Below are 20519 nucleotides of genomic sequence, written 5' to 3'. Positions count from 1 at the left end.
AAACTCGGCGCGGAGTAACGACAAGGATTTATTCGAAGAACACAGCAATAACACACAGACACCCCACCCAGTCACTCGGAACCCAGCGATGAGTGTTTGTCCTGGCGAATTTAAATAGTGCATACGGAACAGGAACCCCGTGCGAATCAACATCAAAACTTAATAAACTAAAAGCAGGATGCACGAGAAAACCGCTTTCAAAAAAACAAGCGGTACGAAAAACACAGAAGTAAAACTTAACGACCAAACCAGTCACTTAACAAGTTCTAGTTAAAACGAATCGACGATGGTCCGGTGTGTCGGAGTGCCGAGCCCGACGCTCTCCTGCGCCCCGCGCTGGTCCCAAGGCTTCATGACGGCCTGTCTGACTGACTGTCTGACTGTCTGACTGTCTGACTGTCTGACTGTCTGACTGTCTGACTATCTGACTGTCTGACAATCTGACTGTCTGACAATCTGACTGCCTGTCTGACTGACTGTCTGACTGCCTGACTATCTGACTGTCTGACTATCTGACTGTCTGACAATCTGACTGTCTGACTGTCTGCCTGTCTGACTGTCTGACTATCTGACTGCCTGACTGTCTGACTGCCTGACTGTCTGACAATCTGACTGCCTGACTGTCTGACTGCCTGACTGTCTGACTATCTGACTGCCTGACTGCCTGACTGTCTGACTGTCTGACTGTCTGACTGCCTGACTGTCTGACTATCTGACTGTCTGACTATCTGACTGTCTGACAATCTGTCGTCCTCGGAGGTTCGTAGATTTTGCGCACTAATGCCCCTCCGTTCTTTAATACTCCTCTAGTATGTTATCATTCACAGAGCTTGCCCCGCGCTCGTTCCTCGAATTCCCCACCATTCACCGTGTGTGTCCTACCCTCGTACACCGAGGTCCCTCTGTTCCTCAATAGTCTCTAGGCCCCTACCATTTATGCTGAAAACCCCAACCCTATCAGTCCTCCCAAAAGTCGACTGTACCTCTTCCTAGAGATGCTGCCTGGCCTGCTGCGTTCACCAGCATTTTTTGTGTGTGTTGCTTGAATTTCCAGCATCTGCAGATTTCCTCGTGTTTGCGCTCCCAAAGAGCGTCGTCTTCTGTTATGGGGACTGAATTTCATCTGTCATCGCTCCAGCCCCTCACAAAGGGATTCATCTGATCATGACCCCTCCCTCTTATCAATAGCACTGTCAGATTTCCTGCCCATTCTAACTCGAAGTGACTATCAGATTGAATTTGCTGATGTAAGGCTCCTGGCACAGATCCCTGTGGGAAACCTCTGGTCACAGTATGTGTCCTACCCTTCTACACCGAGATCCCTCTGTTCCTCGACACTCCCCACCATTCACAGTGTTCAATAACAAAGCAACCCCCGCCCCCCACTGGCCCATCACTCCTTCTGTCTCCTGCTACTAGTTTTGGACCCAATTCTCCAACTGCCTGGTGACCGGCAGGCTCACCAGATTAACACTTTCAATGAAGCTCAGAGAGAAGTTTAGAAAGACTCTGAGGAGGAATGATTTGACCCTTAGAATCTGAACTAAACCGACTAACACAGACTGCAACAGCCACACTGCCCTCATCAACGGGCTTTCTTTCAAATATTCAACCAAAGCAGCCAAAATGAATTACCCTCCACAAATCTATGATGGACATCTTTGATTAATCCTTTATTCCCTGCCATTTTCCCAATTTTTTTCCTTCTGCTGACTTTAGACTAACCAGTCAGTCGTTACCTGGCTCCCTTTCATGAATGCAGAGTTTGTGCTGGGGGATTGGAATGCTTCAAATATGTATGGAAGGGCTTTTCTCTGTATTGATCTTTCAGCCCGACCAAGGGAAATGCAGTCATGGACGTGGTTGGAATGGGACATTATTTTTTGGGAGATACCTGATTGCAAATGGCCGGAGCTGAGCCCCCAGCTTCAATCCCGCCACCACCCGGGGCCCTGGTTTCCTCGCATGTCCCAATGTCGCATGGGTAATTGGCTGCTGTAAATTGTACCTGTTGTGCAGGTTAGTGTTAGGTTCTTGGGGATTTAAAGATATTGGGATTCAACATAGGATTTAGTGTAAATGGATGTTTGATGGTGACTGGGGATCGCACCCCCAAGCCCCATCTCCAATGGGATCCCCTCCAAGCCCCATCTCCAATGGGATCCCACTCCCAAGCCCCATCTCCAATGGGATCCCACTCCCAAGCCCCATCTCCAATGGGATTCCCTCCAAGCCCCATCTCCAATGGGATCCCACCCCCAAGCCCCTTCTCCAATGGGATCCCCCCCAAGCCCCATCTCCAATGGGATTCCCTCCAAGCCCCATCTCCAATGGGATTCCCTCCAAGCCTCATCTCCAATGGGATTCCCTCCAAGCCCCATCTCCAATGGGATTCCCTCCAAGCCCCATCTCCAATGGGATCCCACCCCCAAGCCACATCTCCAATGGGATCCCCCCCAAGCCCCATCTCCAATGGGATCCCACCTCCAAGCCCCATCTCCAATGGGATCCCCCCCAAGCCCCATCTCCAATGGGATCCCCCCCAAGCCCCATCTCCAATGGGATCCCCCCCCAAGCCCCTTCTCCAATGGGATCCCACCCCCAAGCCCCATATCCAATGGGATCCCACCCCCAAGCCCCATCTCCAATGGGATCCCCCCCAAGCCCCATCTCCAACGGGATCCCACCCAAGCCCCATCTCCAATGGGATCCCACCCCCAAGCCCCTTCTCCAATGGGATCCCCCCCAAGCCCCATCTCCAATGGGATCCCCCCCAAGCCCCTTCTCCAATGGGATCCCCCCCAAGCCCCATCTCCAATGGGATCCCCCCCAAGCCCCATCTCCAATGGGATTCCCTCCAAGCCCCATCTCCAATCAGATCCCACCCTCAAGCCCCATCTCCAATGGGGTCCCACTCCCAAGCCCCATCCCCAATGAGATCCCACCCCCAAGCCCCATCTCCAATGGGATCCCACCCCCAAGCCCCATCTCCAATGAGATCCCACCCCCAAGCCCCATCTCCAATGGGATCCCCCCCAAGCCCCAACTCCAATGGGATCGCACCCCAAGCCCCATCTCCAATGGGATTCCCTCCAAGCCCCATCTCCAATTGGATTCCCTCCAAGCCCCATCTCCAATTGGATTCCCTCCAAGCCCCATCTCCAATGGGATTCCCCCCAAGCCCCATCTCCAATGGGATTCCCTCCAAGCCCCATCTCCAATGGGATCCCACCCCAAGCCCCATCTCCAATGGGATTCCCTCCAAGCCCCATCTCCAATTGGATTCCCTCCAAGCCCCATCTCCAATGGGATTCCCCCCAAGCCCCATCTCCAATGGGATTCCCTCCAAGCCCCATCTCCAATGGGATCCCACCCCAAGCCCCATCTCCAATGGGATTCCCTCCAAGCCCCATCTCCAATTGGATTCCCTCCAAGCCCCATCTCCAATGGGATTCCCTCCAAGCCCCATCTCCAATGGGATCCCACCCCAAGCCCCATCTCCAATGGGATTCCCTCCAAGCCCCATCTCCAATTGGATTCCCTCCAAGCCCCATCTCCAATGGGATCCCACCCCCAAGCCCCATCTCCAATGGGATCCCCCCCAAGCCCCATCTCCAATGGGATTCCCTCCAAGCCCCATCTCCAATGGGATTCCCTCCAAGCCCCATCTCCAACGGGATCGCACCCCCAAGCCCCATCTCCAATGGGATCCCCCCCAAGCCCCATCTCCAATGGGATTCCCTCCAAGCCCCATCTCCAATGAGATCCCACCCCCAAGCCCCTTCTCCAATGGGATTCCCTCCAAGCCCCATCTCCAATGGGATTCCCTCCAAGCCCCATCTCCAATGAGATCCCACCCCCAAGCCCCTTCTCCAATGGGATCCCCCCCAAGCCCCATCTCCAATTGGATTCCCTCCAAGCCCCATCTCCAATGGGATCCCACCCCCAAGCCCCATCTCCAACGGGATCCCACTCCCAAGCCCCATCTCCAATGGGATTCCCTCCAAGCCCCATCTCCAATGGGATCCCACCCCCAAGCCCCATCTCCAATGGGATCCCCCCCAAGCCCCATCTCCAATGGGATTCCCTCCAAGCCCCATCTCCAATGGGATCCCACCCCCAAGCCCCATCTCCAACGGGATCCCACTCCCAAGCCCCATCTCCAATGGGATCCCACTCCCAAGCCCCATCTCCACTGGGATCCCCCCAAGCCCCATCTCCAATGGGATCCCACCCCAAGCCCCATCTCCTATGGGATCCCACCCCCCAAGCCCCATCTCCAATGGGATCCCCCCCAAGCCCCATCTCCAATGGGATCCCACCCCACAAGCCCCATCTCCAATGGGATCCCCCCCAAGCCCCATCTCCAATGGGATCCCACTCCCAAGCCCCATCTCCAATCAGATCCCACTCCCAAGCCCCATCTCCAATCAGATCCCACCCTCAAGCCCCATCTCCAATGGGGTCCCACTCCCAAGCCCCATCCCCAATGAGATCCCACCCCCAAGCCCACCCCCAAGCCCCATCTCCAATGGGATCCCACCACCGAGCGCAATCTCCAATGGGATCTCACTACTGAACGCAATCTCCAGTGGGATCCCACCCTCAAGTGTGATCTCTAATGGGATCCCACAACCAAGCACCATCTACTGCAGGATCCCGCCACCAAGCTTAATCTCCAACGGAATCTCATCACTGAGCACAATCTCCAGTGGGATTCCACCACCAAGCTCCATCTCCAACGGGATCCAACCAGCAAGCACCATCTCCCACAGGATCCCACCACCAAGCACGTCTTTTCCTCCCCCCACTTTCTGCTTTCCACAGGGATCGTTCTCTACACGACTCCCTTGTCCATTCATTGCTCCCCACTGATCCTCCCTCCTGGCACTTATCCTTGCAAGCAGAACAAATGCCACACCTGTCCCTACACCTCCTCCCTCACTACCTTTCAGGGCCCGAAACAGTCCTTCCAGCTGAGGCAACAATTCAACTGAAAGTCTGCTGGGGTCATCTATTGTATATGGTGCTCCCAGTGTGGCCTCTTGTATATTGGAGAGACCCAACGTAGATTGGGAGACCTACACTCCGTCCGCCAGAACAAGTGGGATCTCCCAGTGGCCACCTGTTTTAATTCCACTTCCCATTCCCATTCCGATATGTCTATCCATGGCCCCCTCTATTGTCGTGATGAGGCTATATTCAGATTGGAGGAGCAACACCTTATATTCCATCTGAGTAGCCTCCAACCTGATGGCATGAACGTCGATTTCTTGAATTTCTGGTAATGCCCCCCCTTCTCCATTCCTCACCCCTTTTCCCTGTCTCACTTTATTTCTTTGCCTGCCCATTGCCTCCCTCTGGTTCTCCTCCGCACCCCCTTGCTCTTTCTTCAATGGGCTTCTGCTCTGTCCTATTAGATTAACCCTTCTCTAGCCCGTTATCTCTTTCACCAAACTTCTCAGCTCTTTACTTCATCCCTCCTCCCCCCCCAAGTTCCACCTGTCACCTTCTGTTTCTCCCTCCCCTCCCCCACCTTCTAACTCTGACTCCTCATCTTTTTTTCTCCAGCCCTGTTGAAGGATCACGGCCCAAAACGTTGACTGTTTACTCTTTTCCCTAGACGCTGCCTGGCCTGCTGAGTTCCTCCAGCATTTTGTGTGTGTGTGTTGCTGGGATTTCCAGCATCTGCAGAGTTTCTCTTGTCTGTGAGTGGATTTGTCTGGACTGTTTCTGTCACACGAGATCCTAAACAGTGAACAAGTTGTAACTCTTGCTACAGTTCTATTGTTCTTGCAACTCTCCTGTCACTGCTTCACACATCTGCTCCTGCATCTCCTCCTCACCGTTGGAAAAGCTAGTGGAGAGATCCACCTCTTTTCCTCTCGGGTCTGTATTCCTTGGAGCTTAGAAGAACGAGGCGTGATCTTATTTGTGCGTGTAAGATTCTAAGAAGGATTGATAGGATGGATATCGGGATGTTTCTGAGTGACAGTCAAGGGGCCATAAGGTACAGGAGCAAAATTAGGCCATTCGGCCCATTTTGTCTGCTCTGCCTTTCCATCATGGCTGATTTATTATTCCCCTCAATCCCATTCTCTTGCCTTCTCCCTGTAACCTTTAATGCCCATACTAATCAAGAACCTATCAACCTCTGCTCTAAATATACCCAAATGACTTGGCTTCCACAGCTGTCTGTGGCGATGAAATCCACAGATTCATCACCCTCTGTCTATCGATGTGAGGCAAAGCCACAGTGACCCTATACAGATTACAGAGGAGGAGGAGGTGTTTGCTGTCTTGAGGCAAAATAGAGTGGATGAATCCCCAGGGCCTGACAAGGTGCTCCCTCAGACCCAATGGGAGGCTAGTGCAGAAACTGCAGAGGCCCTAGCAAAGAATTTTAAAACATTCTTAGCCACAGGTGAGGTGCTGGAGGATTAGAGAATAGCTGATGTTTTTTTTCCTGTTGTTAAGAAAGGCTGTAAAAAATAAACAGGAAATTATAGGCTGGTGACCCTGTCATCACTAGTGGCAAAGTTATTGGAAGGTATTCTAAGGGATATAAGTATTTGGATTGTCACGTGATCCGGCAACAATGAATTATTAATTGAGTCAGGTTTTATTAAAAAAAGCAAACATTTATTAAACTCTGCTCAACAATAGCGAAAAAATATTCAAGCGACTAACTTAACCGGAAGTTAACTGCTATACGGCAACTCTGGAACAGTTCTTAAAAGGGTAAATGCGAAAGCAGTTCTTAAAGTGGTAAATTCGGAAGTCCAAGTGATTCACACAGTCAATAAGGAGAGACTTCTCTGGAAACGGATTTCTTCAAAGACATGACATTACTGCTGATTCTCCAAAGGATTCACGACGAAGGAAATAAAACAGCTTAAAGGAACTGACCTTTTCCTGGCAAGTGAACACTGCCCAAACCTTTCCTGCTCTTGCAGGAGTTGTCTCAGATACGGGTCACCGTATTTTGAGCGGAGCCTCAATAAGGTTGATCCTTTATAAAGCCGCCGAACGACTCCAACTTTATTCCGATCCTTCAGGTTCCCGTCCTTTAATAAAGTCTTCACTCTCCAATACTACTGTAAAGGAAAAATTATAGATGCAACACACAAACCTGGCAGCAATTGGCAGAACTGCCAGCACCAATCTTTGCACCTTAAAATAGAAAGGAAAACTCTGTTTTAAAATGAAACTGCAAAATGGCAAATATGCAGCATAACGGAATAACTGAGAACTAAGACAAAACTAAACTGAAAAACTAACTGCGTCACACCAGGGGTCTCCTTTTATATACCTGTTGAGAACAGGTAATGTGACCTCACACTGGCAGGAAAATTACATCATGTGACCTCTGCAAGACCATTATTACATCATGCTCATAAGACAGTCACAAGATACCCACAGGGTATGTAACAGGATAGACTGGGACTGATTAGGGAAAGTCAACATGACTTTGTGTGTGGAACGTCATGTCTAACCAATCTTGTAGAGTTTTTCAAGAAAGTTACCAGGAAAATCGATGAAGGCAAGGCCTTCATGTCCCCTTGGTGTTGTCTAGGTGGACTTCAGCAAAGTCCCACATGGGAGGCTGGTCCAGAAGAGTCAGTCGCTCAGCGTTCAAGATGAGGCAGTAAATTGGATTAGACATTGGCTTTGTGGAAGAAGCCAGAGTTTGGTTGTAGCAGGACGCCTGTGACTAGAGGTGAGCTGCAGGGATTGGTGTAGGGTCCATTGTTGTTTGTCACCTATATCAGTGATCTGGACGATAATGTGGTTCACTGGATCAGCAAATCTGCGGATGACACCAAGATTGGGGGTGGAGTGGACAGCGAGGAAGACTATCAGAGCTTGCAGTGCGATTCGGACCAGCTGATGCAATGAGCTGAACAGTGGCAGATGGGATTTAATGCAGACAAGTGTGAGGTGTTGCACTTTGGTAGGACCAACCAGAGTGGCTTTTACACAGTGAGTGGTAGGGCACTGAGGAGTGGGGTAGAACAAAGGAATCAGGGAATACAGATCCATAATTCCTTGTAGGTAGCATCACAGGTAGACAAGGCCTAATGTGAAAAAAGCTTTTGGTGCATTGGCCTTCAGAAATCAATGTATTGCGTACAAGAGTTGGGATGCTATGTTGAAATTGTAAAGAAGTTGGTGAGGCTTAATTTGGAGTATTGTGTGTAGTTTAGGTTGCCTACCTACAGGAAAGATGTAATTAGGATTAAGAGCGTATAGAGAAGATTTTCAGGGATGTTGCTGAGAACATGAATTGTTGGGAAAGGTTGAATAGGTTAGGACTTTATTCCTAAGATTGAGAAGACTGAGGGGAGTACACAAAATTATGAGCGGTATAGAATAGGGTAAATGCATGCAGGCTTTTTCTATTGAGGTTGGGTGGGATTACAACCAAAGGTCATGAGTTAAGGGTGAAAGGTGAAATGTTTAAAGGGAACATGAAGGGAAACTTCTTTGCTCAGAGGGTGGTGAGAGTGTGGAATGAGCTGCCAGCACAAGTTGTGGCTGTGGGGTCGTGCCAATGTTTGAGAGAAATTTAGATAGGTACATTGATGGGAAGGTTGCAGTTTTGAAGGGACTAGGCAGATTAGTGGTTTGGTATGGACTAGAAGGACCAAATGGTCTGTTTCTGTGCTGTAGTTTTCAATGACTCTACCTAAAAAAAAGTCCTCCTTATCTCTGTTCTCAAGGGACATCCTTGTATTTTGAGGCTATGCCCTCTGGTCCGTTACCCCCCACTAGAGGAAATATCCTCTCCATGTCCACTCTATCTCAGTCTTCCAATATTCGATGGTTTTAATATAAGATCCACCCCCTCCTCCAAAATTCTGAGTACAGACCCAGAGCCATCCAACACGCCTCACGTGTTAACCCTTTCATTCCCGGGATCCTATAGTTACAGGATAAAGAGCTGGCCATTTCAAATTGGGTAGAAGCTTCTGCTCTTGGGTTATAGTGAATATCTGGAATTCTCTGCCCCCGACTCTGGTAGGGGGTGGATCGCAGGATACACTGAAGGTGGAGATGGATAAATGTTTGAAGAATTAAGGAATTTAACAGGCCTGGAAGGAGAGTTGAATCCAGAGTAGACCAGCCATGATTGTACTGAATGAAGGGGCAGGCTTCAGGGGGTGTGCGGTGAATCCTACTTCTTGTGCTCTTAATTCTGATTTGATGGAGACAGATGTGAAATCACAGAGGAACATCTGGAGAAATTTCTGAAACGCCGGTTCGCTGCTGCTGCTACTGTGCGATCGAGAATCTTCTAGAGTGAAGGCCCCAAAATCCCCGGCTTTGCCTGCTGCTGGTGACCGAGGCTGGGGTCGAAGCATTCGGCAGAGATGGTGCTCGGTACTCGGTGTCGGAGGGCTGATCGGAGCTTGAAGTTTTCGGACGACTCAGAGTCGGACTGTGGTCGGGCATGGCAGGGAGAGTTTTCTTCCTTCTCCCGTCTGCGTGAGATGTGGGACATTTGAGAGACTTTGAACTTTTTTACTGTGCCCATGGCCTGTTCTTCATCAAGTTATGGTATTGTTGCACTGTCATAATTAGGTGGTTTTTGTTAGTTTTTCAATCTTGGTCTGTCCTGTGTTTCTGTGATATCACACCGGAGGAATATTGTATCATTTCTTAATGCATGCATTACTAAATGACAATAAAAGAGGACTGCGTGTCCTCATAATCTAATCTAATCTAATATTCCTGTTCATTACCCCATTAATTGAAACCATGACACTGACTTCTACATTCTCCTTGTCCGTGCCTTAGCTATTGCAACCATATCTTATTCCCACGTTCTGATCAACACCCTCTGTTGCCTTGCATTAAAATAGATGCAATCTAGCCTGATATCCCAGAATCAGAAACAGTTTTATCGCCATGGACATATCTTGTGAAAATCTGTTTCATGGTAGCAGTACAGTGCAATATGTAAAAATACTCTAAGTTACAATAAGAAATTAAAAATATAAATAGGCAGTGCAAAAAGAGAGTAACATAACGTGATAGTGTTCAGAAATCTGATGGTGAGGGGGAAGAAGCTTTTCCTAGCAGGTAGAGTATGTATCCAAGCTCCTGTACCTCTTCGCTGATGGTAGTAATAAGTGGGCATATCCTGGGTGGTGGGGGACCCTTAATAATGGATGTCGTCATTTTGAGACATCACCTTTTGACGATGTCCTTGATACCTTGAAGGCTAGTGCCCATGATGGAGCTGGCTGAGATTACAACCGTCTGCAGCTTTTTCCAATCCTGTGCAGTGGCCCCTCCATACCGGACAGTGATGCAACCAGTTAGAATGCTCTCTGGGGCACATGTGTAAACATTTGCTAGTCTTTGGTGACATAACAAGTCTCCTCAACTGGCCCGACTTCTTTATAATTGCATCAATATATTGGGCCCAGGATAGATCTTCATGTTGACACCCAGAAACCAGAAGCCACTCACCCTTCCACTTCTGACCGTTTGATGAGGATTGGTGTGTGATCCCTCGATTTCCCCTTCCGGAAGTCCACAGTCGATTCCTTGGACTTACTGAAGTTGAGTGCAAGGTTGTTTGAACGTCACTCAATGAGGTGATCTATCTCACTCCTGCACCCCGCCTTATCGCCATCTGAGATTCTGCCAACAACAATTGTGTCATCGTTGAACTTACAGACGGGCGTTGGCAACGTGTCTAGTCACACCGCCATGAAGGTCGAGAGGGTAGAGCAGTGGGCTAAGTGCTCACCTTTGAGTCAGCAAGGAGAAATTTGTTACTGAATGGTCTCTCGATGAGGAAGTTGAAGATCTATTGGCAGAGGGAGGTACAGAGGCCCAGGTTTTGGAGCTTGTGGATTAGTACTGAGGGGACGACCATTCCGACCATTATCTTGTGATGTCTGCTCGACCTACGTGACTGACTTAAGCTTCCCTTCAATATCTGACTGCCTCCCCCGACTGTGTGCCCCATTTCCTGCGATAAATTAATTTAACCCCTTCATGACTGGCAAAGGTGTTGGAACCGTTCCACCCAGTACTTTACACACCAATAACTTATTTCTGCCTCCCTTCTGGTATATAGAGAGCACATAGAACAGTACATCACAGGAACTGGCCCTTTGTTCCATGATGTTAGTGCCAACCACGGCCACCTGCTTCCTAACCTTGTCTTCATTGGTGTTACTTGGCTGGTGCGGCTGATGGTGACCTTCTGAGGTATATTTAAAGGTCACCCGCTATTCAAATGGAGACGGTATTAATTACTCATTAATGCCCACTCATTCTGTTTTCCTGACTAGTTTTACAATACACGAATCAGAGGACAATTGTTTCATTATGATTCGTGGGAGTTACTTCTCATTCAGATGCCATGACCTACATTGTGATATTGGTTGATGGAGATATTTAAAACAAAATATTTCCAGCGCGGAGTGTGGGATGGCTGAATCAGGGACAACTTCAGGTAGGAAACATTACTAAGTGTTTGAGGGAACTACAAACTTGGATTCCATGATCCCTCTGTTCCTCAATACTCTCTAGTACCCTATCATTTATTGGCATTGGTTTATTATTGTCACATGTACAGAGGCACAAGTACATTGAAAAACTTGTCTTGTCTACTCTTCATACAGACAAAATGGGCATGGCAGGGAGAGTTTTCTTCCTTCTCCCGTCTGTGTGAGATGTGGGACTTTCCAGAGACTTTGAACTTTTTTACTGTGCATTGGCCTGTTCTTCATCAAGTTATGGTATTGTTGCACTGTTGTAACTATATGTTATAATTATGTGTTTTTTGTTAGTTTTTCAGTCTTGGTCTGTCCTGTGTTTTTGTGATATCACACCGGAGGAAATATTGTATCATTTCTTAATGCATGCATTGCTAAATGACAATAAAAGAGGACTGCGTGTCCTCATAATCTAATCATGGCACAGTTGTGGGTTCCAGTGTGTTGGGAGAAGAACTCCAGGAGTAGGGTTAATTAAGAGAGTGAACCACCTACAATGGGAATGCAGTGGCCACACAGTGGTCATTTGAATGCCTAAAAATTCAAAATGAAGCACATGTGTACATTAGTGCAAACAATTCAATATCTGTATCTTCATGTCTACATAATGGTCTCATCTTTTCTCTTGTTATTGCTTTTTATTTACTTTCTGTTGGCTTTTAAAAACCTCTAGCTTTCCACTATTTTTTGCTATGTAATATGCCATCTGTTTTGCTTTTATTCCAGGTGATTTACAGTATCTATCTTCAGTCTCTTCAGCTTCCCAAGCTCCTTCTCCTTAGTAATAGCAATGCCACCCACTTCTGCCCCGACACTCACATTTCTGGCAATCTGCTAGTGCCTTCCACAGTGAAGACTGATGCAAAATGCTTATTAAGTTTGTCAGTCATTTCTTTGTTCCCCAGCATCATTTTCCAGCGGTCCAATATCCATTCTCATCTCTTTTATTCTTTATACAGTATGTCTGAAAAAACCTTTTGTATCCATTTATATTGTTGGCAGGAGTACCTTTATATTTAATCTTTTCTCTCTTTGCGGTTTTTTAAGTTGCCTTCTGTTGGTTTTGAGAAGCTTCCCAATCCTTTACCTTTTTGAGGATTTTTGCTATAATATATACTCTTCCTTTTTCTTTTATGCTGTTTTGGTCTCCCCTGGTCAGCCACCATTGCCTCATCTTTCCTTTAGAATACTTCTTCTTAACTCCACCCACAAGGATTCTCTACCTTCTGATCCTATGTCACCTCTTTTTAAAGATTTGATTTCATTTTTTACCAACACAGCCACCCCACCCCCTCTTGCCTACCTGCCTGTCCTTTTGATACAACGTGTATCCTTGGATGTTGAGCTCCCAACCGTGATCTTCTTTTAGCCAGGACTCAGTGATGCCCACTATGTCATACCTTCCGATTTCAAACTGCGCTACCTTATTCCATATAATGTGTACTTTCAAATACAACATCTACAACCCTGTATTCCTTTTATCCCTACTTGTTAAATCAGCTTTCTTGCCTTCAACCCAACCATCTACTGCCCTGCTCCTGTGGTTCCCATCACTCTAGTTTAAACTCTCCCAGAAGTGGAGAGAGGTGAGGGAAGAAAATATGTTGATGTATACGGAGATGGGGATAGAGAGAGGGCAAACAAGGGGGAGATGCTGAGGGAATATAGAGTGGGGATAAGTATGGTGAGGGGTGATACAAAAGAAATGGGAGAGCGTGGAGGTCGAGTGGCAGATGAGGAGGGAGATAGATTGGAGTAAGTTAGATAGGATTGAGAGAGGGGCAGTGGCTTGAGAGAAGAGAGAGAGGAAGAGAAGGGAGAGATGGAGAGGAGCAACTGGTGGGAGATAAGCGAGGAAACGATGGGCTGAAAGGAGTGGGTTCTGAGGGGAGGTGGTCTGAGAGACTGTCTGAGGAAGGTTAGGTGTGGAGATATCAGAGACTTTTCTCACAGTCTTTCTCCCCCTCTCAATCTCTCTTGGTGTCTCACTCCTATCTTCCTGTCTCTCTTTATTCTCCCCACACCTTCTGCTTTCTGAAAAGACGTTGTAGAAATTCTCTCCATTTTACTTGGACACCATTTCTCCACCTTCCTCTCACTCTTTTTTATTTCTTTCTTCTTCTCTCTTCCTATTTTTCTCAATCTTACCTCTCTTTACCTACTGCAGTATAAGTCCCTGTCTAGAGACCTGGGTGTCATTGTACACCAGTCATTGAAAGTGGGCATGCAGGTACAGCAGGCGGTGAAAAAGGCGAATGGTATGCTGGCATTTATAGCGAGAGGATTCGAGTACAGGAGCAGGGAGGTACTACTGCAGTTGTACAAGGCCTTGGTGAGACCACACCTGGAGTATTGTGTGCAGTTTTGGTCCCCTAATCTGAGGAAAGACATCCTTGCCATAGAGGGAGTACAAAGAAGGTTCACCAGATTGATTCCTGGGATGGCAGGACTTTCATATGATGAAAGACTGGATGAACTAGGCTTATACTCGTTGAAATTTAGAAGATTGAGGGGGGATCTGATTGAAATGTATAAAATCCTAAAGGGATTGGACAGGCTAGATGCAGGAAGATTGTTCCTGATGTTGGGGAAGTCCAGAACGAGGGGTCACAGTTTGAGGATAAAGGGGAAGCCTTTTAGGACCGAGATTAGGAAAAACTTCTTCACACAGAGAGTGGTGAATCTGTGGAATTCTTTGCCACAGGAAACAGTTGAGGCCAGTTCATTGGCTATATTTAAGAGGGAGTTAGATATGGCCTTTGTGGCTAAAGGGATCAGGGGGTATGGAGGGAAGGCTGGTGCAGGGTTCTGAGTTGGATGATCAGCCATGATCATACTGAATGGCAGTGCAGGCTCGAAGGGCCGAATGGCCTACTCCTGCACCTATTTTCTATGTTTCTATGTCTAATCTATGCTCCTTTTCTGTTAGTCTTCTGCAGAGTTTGTAAAGTTTGGATTTATTTCCATCCACCGAATCCAACTTTGTATAAGTGATTGTAGTCCCCTTCTCTTTCTGCAGAGGAGATTCAGAGCAGCTTGAAATTTTTATCTTCGCTTCATCCACCATAAAAGGCAGGATTTCCTTGTGGCCACCCATTTCAACTCAACTTGCCATTTCCATTCCAACATATAGGACCACGACCTCCTCGAGGCCACACTCAATTTGGAGGAGCAACACCTCATATTCCATCTGAGTAGCCTCCAACCATATGGCATGAACACTGATTTCTCTAACTTTTGGTAATTTCTCCTCCCTCCCCCCTTTTCCATCCTCTGTTCTGGTTCTCATCTCAACTCCTCACCTGTTCATCACCTTCTTCTAGTTCCCCTCCTCTTTCCCTTTCTTTCATGGTCCACTGTCCTCACCTATCAGATTCCTTCTTCTTCAGCCTTCTCCTCCTATCATCTCCCAGCTTCTTACTTCATCCCTCCTCCTCCACCCACCTTCCCCCTCACCTGGTCTCACCTATCACCTGCCGGCTTGTTTTCCTCCTCCCCCTCCCTCCTTCTTATTCTGGCTCCTTCCCCTTTCCTTTCCAGTTCTGATGAAGGGTCTCAGCCCGAAGCGTTGACTGTTTACTCCCGTTCACAGATGTTGCCTGACCTGACAGATGCTGAGTTCCTCCAGCAGTTTGTGTGTATGTTTCCTTTTATTAGTAGCCAGTGTGGTGCAATGTTCTCTATCTTATACATTGACTAACTTTGTGTTCTCACTGGGTTGAACGTTTTCAATCTACTAAGTTTTGCCTTTGTTAGTCCAAAAAATATAATTAAATAAGGTTGTAAAGCAAGAAATTATAACGCAAAGGTTAACCAATTTATTTGGAGAGGCAGAGCATTGTAACACTTGTGTGAACTGTAGCCCGAGTCTAGTTCCCTCACACTCTTGTATACTAATAAAAACTGACAGGCCACTATCCAGTTAAACTGAGTAGTTCCAACTCAACCTATCAGAAGGCAATTTTACAGTCCTGTTATATTCCTCTGCTTGATGCAGATGGTCAATAATTAAACGGCAAACAACTTTTTTGTGTTAAAGGAGACAGGAACCAAGTTGATTTCTCCTGAGTGAAAACTTTGTATTTAGTAGGACACTCAAGTGAACTGAATTTCAAAGGTTGTGTCATCTTTGAAGCAGTCATACCATTTAATTTGTTGCAATTTTCTAAAGCTCTGGAAATGTAATCAGCATTGTTTGAACATGTTTCAGAACTAAATGGCTGAAGGGTTGGCCCAGAACATCATACAGGATAAGCCACAGAGTGAGGTATTAGCCTTACATGTGAACTGAACCAACATTACCAAGTTTACACATCTGTATTTCCTTAATAATGACCAGTTTTCAGTGCTTCGCTTAAAAAATTTTGGATTAATGCAAACATTGCTTCACATTTAGGGTTGGTTAATCAAGAGAGAGTCAACTTGTATAAAAATGCATTCCTATCCTTGTAGCAAAATTTGAATGAAAATTTCAAACTACACAGGTGGTTACATGCTACAATAATCACCCATTCAGGAACAAGAAAGAAACCTTAAACTAATTTTGAAAGGTTTACCAACAGTGTTTTGACTGTATCCATTCCACATACATGAGAGGCACAATCGCTCTTCCAAAGCACCCTCTTAAATACAGGAACAATCACGGCTGGGCAAAAGAACTTGTCTCAAATGGTACACAGGAAAGAAATAAGCAGGCATTTGAGACTGCATTAATAGCAAATTAAATAAGTATTTGATTAAAGATAGCTCTGAAAAGTTCAATTATAATTACTTCCAACAAAATAAATTAGGTTAGCAATAATTGATTATTTATTAATTGATTATTGTGTGCAAAAGCAGCATGTCCAATTAAGCTTTGAGAGTGCACTTTAAAAAGTATTTTAAAAGTGCACTTGTCTTTATCTGGACAAATCCTTGCACCAGGCTTCAGTAGCTGCACAGGCAGTCCTTATAAACAGATGCTCAGGGCTTACATTGGAAAACAGTTCATATAGATATGGAGTTAAAAAGACAGGTGAATATTTGTTTTCTGAATGTACTGTTTTCACTAATTAGTTTTGTCATTTGATGAAAACAGACAGATTTTGGGTGCTTCGTAATAAACAGCACTGTGACTATTGGAAACAGAATGCAGTTGCCTGAAGTCGATGCCTATTTCAATTATTAGGATTGAAATTGTTATTGAAAATTAGTACGCAGTTACAATGGTTCTTCTACCTAACAATGACGTCCCATTGCCGGCATTATGGAGAGGGAAGAAGGGTTGCTTTACATAATATTTCAGGATAAGGATAAGGCACTTTTTTATTCAACCTTTCCCCCGTTTGCAAAAAAGATACCTAAAATATCAAGAATTTTCAATGTACATTGAAGTATAAATCTAGATCAAGACTCAGTAATTGATTATTGTGTGCAAAAGCAGCATATCCAATTTACATATCTGGTTCAGGTACTTTGTTTAAAAAAAATTGTATATGTAATAAAATCCACTTTAGTTATCTGTTCTTTTTTACAAGCATGTGTTATACGGCAGAAAGGGCGAGGAACTAGCTAGAATTCATGGATTGTTAAAATGCAGCACGTTATCCCAGCTGATCTTCATATTGCTTCCGGAAGCAGTCACCAGCAGGGAAGAAATCCCAGCATCGTTCCTGGTACATCTTCCATACATAAGATTCCTGCACACAAAAACAAGGATGAGCTGGATCAACGTTTTAAGCTAAGCCTCAATGTTCAATTCAAAGTTCAAAGTACATTTTATTATCAAGGTGCATATATGTCACCATATACAATCCTGAGATTCACTTTCCTGTGGGCGTACTCAATGAATCTATAGAATAATAACCGTAACAGAATCAATGGACATCTGTCCAACTAGGGTGTTCAATCAGAGTGCAGAATTCAACAAACTATGTAAAATGCAAATGAAGAGATAATAATAAATATAAATAACATGAGATGAAGAGCCCTTGAAGGTGAGTCTATTGATTGTGGGAACATTTCAATGATGGGGCAAATGAAGTTGAGTGAAGTTATCCTCTTTGGTTCAAGAACCTGATGGTAACTTTTCTTGAACCTGGTGGTGTGTGTCCTGTGACTCTTGTACCTTCTACCTGATGACTGCAGCAAGAAGGAAGCCCAGCCTGGGTGGTGAGGTCCCCGATGATAGATGCTGCTTTCCTGTAGCAATGCTCCGCGCAGGTGTGCTCAACAGTTGGGAGGGATTTACCCGTGATGGACTGGGCACATCCATTACTTTCTGTTCAAGAGCATTGGTGTTTCCATACCGGGCTGTGATGCAACCAGTTCAATATACTCTCCACCACAGAAGTTTCCAACCTTTTCGATGACATGCCAGGTCTCTGCAAACGCTAAGGAAGTAGAGGCACTGCTGTGTTTTCTTTGTTTCTGCACTATGGGCTGGGCTCAGGACAGGTCCTCCGAAATAGTTACACCCCAAAATTTAAAGTTGCTGCCCCTCTCCCCCTCTAATCCTCCACTGAGGACTGGCTCATGGACTTCTCCTGAAGTCTATCGGTGAGGATGGTCAGGCAAGGGTCTTGCGAGACCATGGATCTGTACCTGGAAAATCTTCACCCTGTGTGGAAGACCAGCAGTAGCCCAAGCTGCAAGTCTCCCCTCTCCACGACACCAATGTTGTCCAAGGGAAGGGCATTAGGACCCATACAGCTTGGCACCAGTGTCGTCACAGAGCAATGTGTGATTAAGTGCCTTGCTCAAGGACACAACACGTTCGCTTGGCTGGGGCTCGAACTCACGACCTTCAGGTCACTAGTCCAATGCCTTAACCACTTGGCCACGTGCCCACTCAGGTAAGGGTACCACCTGACATAAACCTGACAGGCCAAGACATAAAACTCTTTCTACACTCAGCACTTTGCTGGTGATATCAAGAATATTAAAAAAAAATAGAGACCAATTAACCCACCAACCGTATGTCTGTGGAGTGTGGAAGGAAACTGGACAAGCTCGAGCAAATCCACGTCTTCATGAAGAGAATATACAAATTCCTTCCAGCTGGAATTGAAGCCAGGTTGTTGGCACTGTAATAGTGTTACTACCGTGCTGTGGAAAGTGATCCAGCTTCTTTCAATTCACCGAATCAGATCCCAAAATGACCCCTATCCCACAATCAATTTACCCTGAAGACACCAAGGTTTTCAGCCTCACTCATTTTACTGGAAACTCATTGCTTTCTCCAGACAATGTTAAGATTTTATGACGAATATAAGGTACTATAAAAGGCACCATGGTAGCGTAGCAGCTAGGGTGACACTAGGACATCGGTGTTTGAAGTTCAGTCCCAGTGCCGCCTGTAAGGAGATTGTACATGCTCTTTATGAACTGCGTGGGTTTCCTCCGGGTGCTCCGGTTTCCTCCCACAGTCCAAAGATCTGCTGGTTAGTAGGTTAATTGGTCATTCTATCCTGTGATTAGGCTAGCGTTAAATAGGTGGGTTTCTGGGCGGTTCCGGGCTGTATCTCTAAATAGACAACAACATGCAAATATTTTATTTATGTTCAGTTTTTGTGTTGGCGCTGTTACGTACCCCGTAACTGGGTTGCCAAACCAGCAGAAATGGATCACGAGTTGGAGTCTGGTTTAACAGAAGCTAATAAAGTTTTATTAAAGAAATAAGTAACACAGTACTCTAATCGTAAGGATATAAATGCAACAGGTTAGCGATGATAAAACACACATGTACACAGAACTGGGGTAATAGGAATTAACCAAGCTCTATCGCAGTCTAGGGGTAAAATGATCAGTCTCAAGTGACGCAGAGTTCAGTTCAGCTTAGTACAGTTCGCAGTAATCGCTGTTGTGCCGTTGGAGAGAGAGAGAGAATGCAAATTTTGATTCAAACAGACCTTTGATGTTCTTCGCAGTTAGCTTTCGGGCGAGCCCTTTTATGTCTTCTGTGGTCACCGACTGTGACCCCTCCGTTCCGGATAGGACTGTTCTTCCGCGGTGAACCTGGCACCCAGGCAAGGGCGGACACACACACCAGGTTCCCGCCGATCGTACCTTTTCACCCTGTGCGTCTATGGTCGGTTCCCGTGACCAGACCTCCAAAGTCCCACCAACTTGTGGGGGCACACCGCTCTTCCAGGGTCTCGTTATCTCGTGGTGTCTGACTTGCCTTAGCAAACCTGTTCCTTTTATCCCCCTGCTGGGGTATCGCCTGTCCATCAAACTTCAAACAGTTCAGGTTCAAAGCAACCGGTCTGTCACTATTCTGAAATGTGTTTCTTTCTCGTTAATCTCTCTCTTCTCTCTTATTAGCATTTTGAATGTTTCTCCATTGTCTCACTTATCCCTCTCATCAGCATCAATCTTCTGCTAACTTGGTTTGTCATCACAGCGCATGGCCAAGTGGTTAAGGCGTCAGTCTAGTGATCTGAAGGTCGCTAGTTCAAGCCTCAGCTGCGGCAGCGTGTTGTGTCCTTGAGCAAGGCACTTAACCACACATTGCTCTGCGACGACACTGGTGCCAAGCTGTATGGGTCCTAATGCCCTTCCCTTGGACAACATCAGTGGCGTGGAGAGAGGAGACTTGCAGCATGGGCAACTGCCAGTCTTCCATACAACCTTGCCCAGGCCTGAGCCCTGGAAACCTTCCAAGGCGCAAATCCACGAGACTAACGGATGCCTATTGAATTGATTGTTCAGTTTTTAACTGAAGTATCCCCAGCTTACCCTTCTTATTATCCTAAAGATCTGAAAGTCCTCTCCTAAGCTCTCTCTCTCACACACTCTGGAGCCACTTGAAAAGCCTGAAGTTCATCATCTGCTTCACAATGTTCGGGCTAATTTTAAATTGTACATGCTGGTAGTCTGATTGAGATGTTACACTCTCAGTTCCCACTTCATTAAGTGCACCCACACAGCTGTTCATTAAAGCAAATCAGCCAATCATGTGGCTGCAACTCAATCCATAAAAAGCATGCAGACACGGTCAAGAGGTTCAACTGTTGTTCA

The 20519-nt window shown here is 46.3% G+C and overlaps 1 protein-coding gene across 8 annotated transcripts in view; it reads right to left on the bottom strand.

The window, feature by feature from the left end:
- Nucleotides 1-15327: 15327 nt before the first annotated feature.
- Nucleotides 15328-20519, bottom strand: part of LOC134352669 (ryanodine receptor 1-like) — a 581514-nt gene continuing 576322 nt past the window's right edge. For all 8 annotated transcript variants that reach the window (XM_063060038.1, XM_063060039.1, XM_063060041.1 and 5 more), the window contains one exon: nt 15328-17197. In XM_063060038.1, the coding sequence (XP_062916108.1) occupies nt 17102-17197 (96 nt within the window). In that variant the 3' untranslated portion in view covers nt 15328-17101. The remainder of the gene's footprint in view (nt 17198-20519) is intronic.

The sequence above is a fragment of the Mobula hypostoma genome, chromosome 10 (genome assembly GCF_963921235.1).
Source record: "Mobula hypostoma chromosome 10, sMobHyp1.1, whole genome shotgun sequence".
NCBI lineage: Eukaryota > Metazoa > Chordata > Chondrichthyes > Myliobatiformes > Myliobatidae > Mobula > Mobula hypostoma.
Note: the sequence above shows the minus strand (reverse complement) of the source record. Positions and strands in the feature narration are given on the sequence as shown.